The sequence below is a fragment of the Engraulis encrasicolus genome, chromosome 3 (assembly GCF_034702125.1).
Source record: "Engraulis encrasicolus isolate BLACKSEA-1 chromosome 3, IST_EnEncr_1.0, whole genome shotgun sequence".
In the NCBI taxonomy this organism is placed as follows: Eukaryota; Metazoa; Chordata; class Actinopteri; order Clupeiformes; family Engraulidae; genus Engraulis; species Engraulis encrasicolus.
The window spans coordinates 7,294,771-7,297,270 of record NC_085859.1 but is presented as its reverse complement, the minus strand read 5'-3'; the positions used below and the strand labels follow the sequence as shown (position 1 = coordinate 7,297,270).

The 2,500-nt window shown below is 43.9% G+C and overlaps 1 protein-coding gene across 1 annotated transcript in view; it reads left to right on the top strand.

Annotated features, from left to right (window-relative positions):
* Positions 1-2,499, top strand: part of rapgef1a (Rap guanine nucleotide exchange factor (GEF) 1a) — an 85,916-nt gene extending 83,417 nt beyond the window's left edge. Inside the window, exons 28-29 of the mRNA XM_063195861.1 lie at positions 320-448; positions 2,171-2,499. Of these exons, the coding sequence (XP_063051931.1) occupies positions 320-448; positions 2,171-2,321 (280 nt within the window). The 3' untranslated portion in view covers positions 2,322-2,499. The remainder of the gene's footprint in view (positions 1-319; positions 449-2,170) is intronic.
* The last annotated feature ends 1 nt before the right edge of the window (position 2,500 follows it).

Genomic DNA, 2,500 nt, shown 5'->3' with positions numbered 1-2,500 from the left:
CACTCACACACTCACTCACTCACTCACTCACGCACACACACAACGCGCGCACACACACACACACACACACACACACACACACACACACACACACACACACACACACACACACACACACACACTCATTCTCTCTCTCTCTCACACACACACACACACACACACACACACACACTCATACTATCTATCTCTCTCTCTCTCTCACTCACACTCACACTCACACTCACACACACTCACACACACACTCACACACACAGATATTAAATGAATATTGGAATGATATTCTCCCTCCCTCTCTCCCTCCCTCCTCCTCTCTCTCCAGTGGTCTGATTCTTCAGGATTTGACCTTCGTCCACCTGGGTAACCCCGACCTGATCGAGGGCAAGGTCAACTTCTCCAAGCGCTGGCAGCAGTTCAACATCCTCGACAGCATGAGGCGCTTTCAACAAGTGTGAGTAACACACACACACACACACACACACACACACACACACACACACACACACACACACACACACAACATAGGCGATGAAGCACCCTGATGTTGTGTCCGTGTTGTTTTCCTGCGGTTGCTGTGAATTTCTTTTCATAAACATGAAAAGCCTAAGCTGTGCTAAAATGCAAAACCATCCCAAACCCTAACCTGTCAGTGAAGCAACTTTTCTGCAACTTCCCCTTTAGAAAAACAGCAACATTGTGGCCAGACCAAAAGCCTTGTTCACACACGTCGCTGCCAGTTGCTCGCTCAGCGAGTGAAGTCCACAGAATGTTTATGTCAGGGGTAGGGGTGGGCGATATGGCAAAAATGTTGTATCACGATTTTTTAACATGAAATCACGATTTCGATTTTTTATCACGATCTTCCATCCAAAAAAATAAAAACAACAAAAAACAACTTTCATATACTTGCAATTTGTAATTTGCAGTCAATAAAATGTTAACACACTGATGATACTCTCATAAAGTGTACAATTGGAATACAATAATGTAAAGAATAAAGTGAAGACAGCAACACAAGTGAGAAAACGTCACTCTGATACTGATAATAAACATCCTCACTGCAAGACGATCTATACGATTTCTCCACTTTGGCAGATTCGAGACGATCTTTTACTCAATATCGCGATTCACGATTTAATATCGTCATATCGCCCACCCCTAGTCAGGGGTATTCAATTATATTTCAACGAGGGCCATTTTTTCAATTTCCTCCCAGTAAAGGGGCCGAAGTATGCGTATGTATTATGCTTGCTGACTGTCCATTTGAATAGCCCTGGTTTATGTGTTCCAACGAGAGTAGTCGAGTAGGCGAGGAGAGTACAAGCGATGCGATGTGGACGCATTCTGAGAATATTTTAACTTTGAGCGAGGCGAGTAGTAACCAATTGGAATGCAGAGTTCTGTACTTCTCGCTTGTGCATTGGCAGTTAAAGCCGCGGGAACGTTTAGCGAACATTTCATGAGCAAGTGGCTAGTAGGCGAATGAGCGAGCAGCCCATAACTAGCAGCGATGTGTGTGAACAGGGCTTAAAGGGGTATGCCACTATTTAGGGGCTTAATACAGTTAAAATCGTTGGCTGGTGTTTATAAAGGTGGTAAAGTGTCTTATTTTTCATGTAAGCCATTGTCTTGCTTTAAGACAAGTTAAAAGTGGGAATATGTCGCTAAGCTAGTGAAAGTCAATGGATCCATGTAGCATGCTACAATGCTACACGGATACATTGACTTTCACTAGCTTAGCGTCATATTCCCTCTTTTAACTTGTCTTAAAGCAAGACAACGCTTAACATGAAAAATAAGACACTTTACCACTTTTATAAACACCAGCCAACAATTTGAACTGTATTAAGCCCCAAAATAGTGGCATACCCCTTTAACCCTAACTGGTCACAGGGCGTTGGAGAGCTTGAGGAAACATGCAAAGGCGGGGTGCACACATGCGATATACGATGCAAATACTGTGCGTTTATACCAGGGCTCTAAGCTTAGCTTTACATTAGGAGCACCTGTGCCCCTAAGTGAAAAAATTAGGGGCACAGATAAAAATTTAGGAGCACAGTGAGTTTTTGTGACGCAATGTAATGATTTTTATACGCAATGTAATGATTCTATGTTGTGACATTTGCGTCTTTGTGAAGCATGACATTAATTGTGTGTGTGTTTCCCTCCTCAGGCATTACGATCTGAAGCATAACGAGGAGATTGTGTCGTTCTTTAACGACTTCAGTGATCACCTGGCAGAGGAGGCGCTATGGGAACTGTCACTCAAGATCAAACCCAGAAATATAGTACGCCGCAAGACAGACCGAGAGGACAAGAGCTGAACACACACACACACACACACACACACACACACACACACACACACACACACACACACACACACACACACACACACACACACACACACACCGAAATATAGTACGCCGCAAGACAGACCGAGAGGACAAGAGCTGAACACACACACACACACACACACACACACACACACACACACACACAC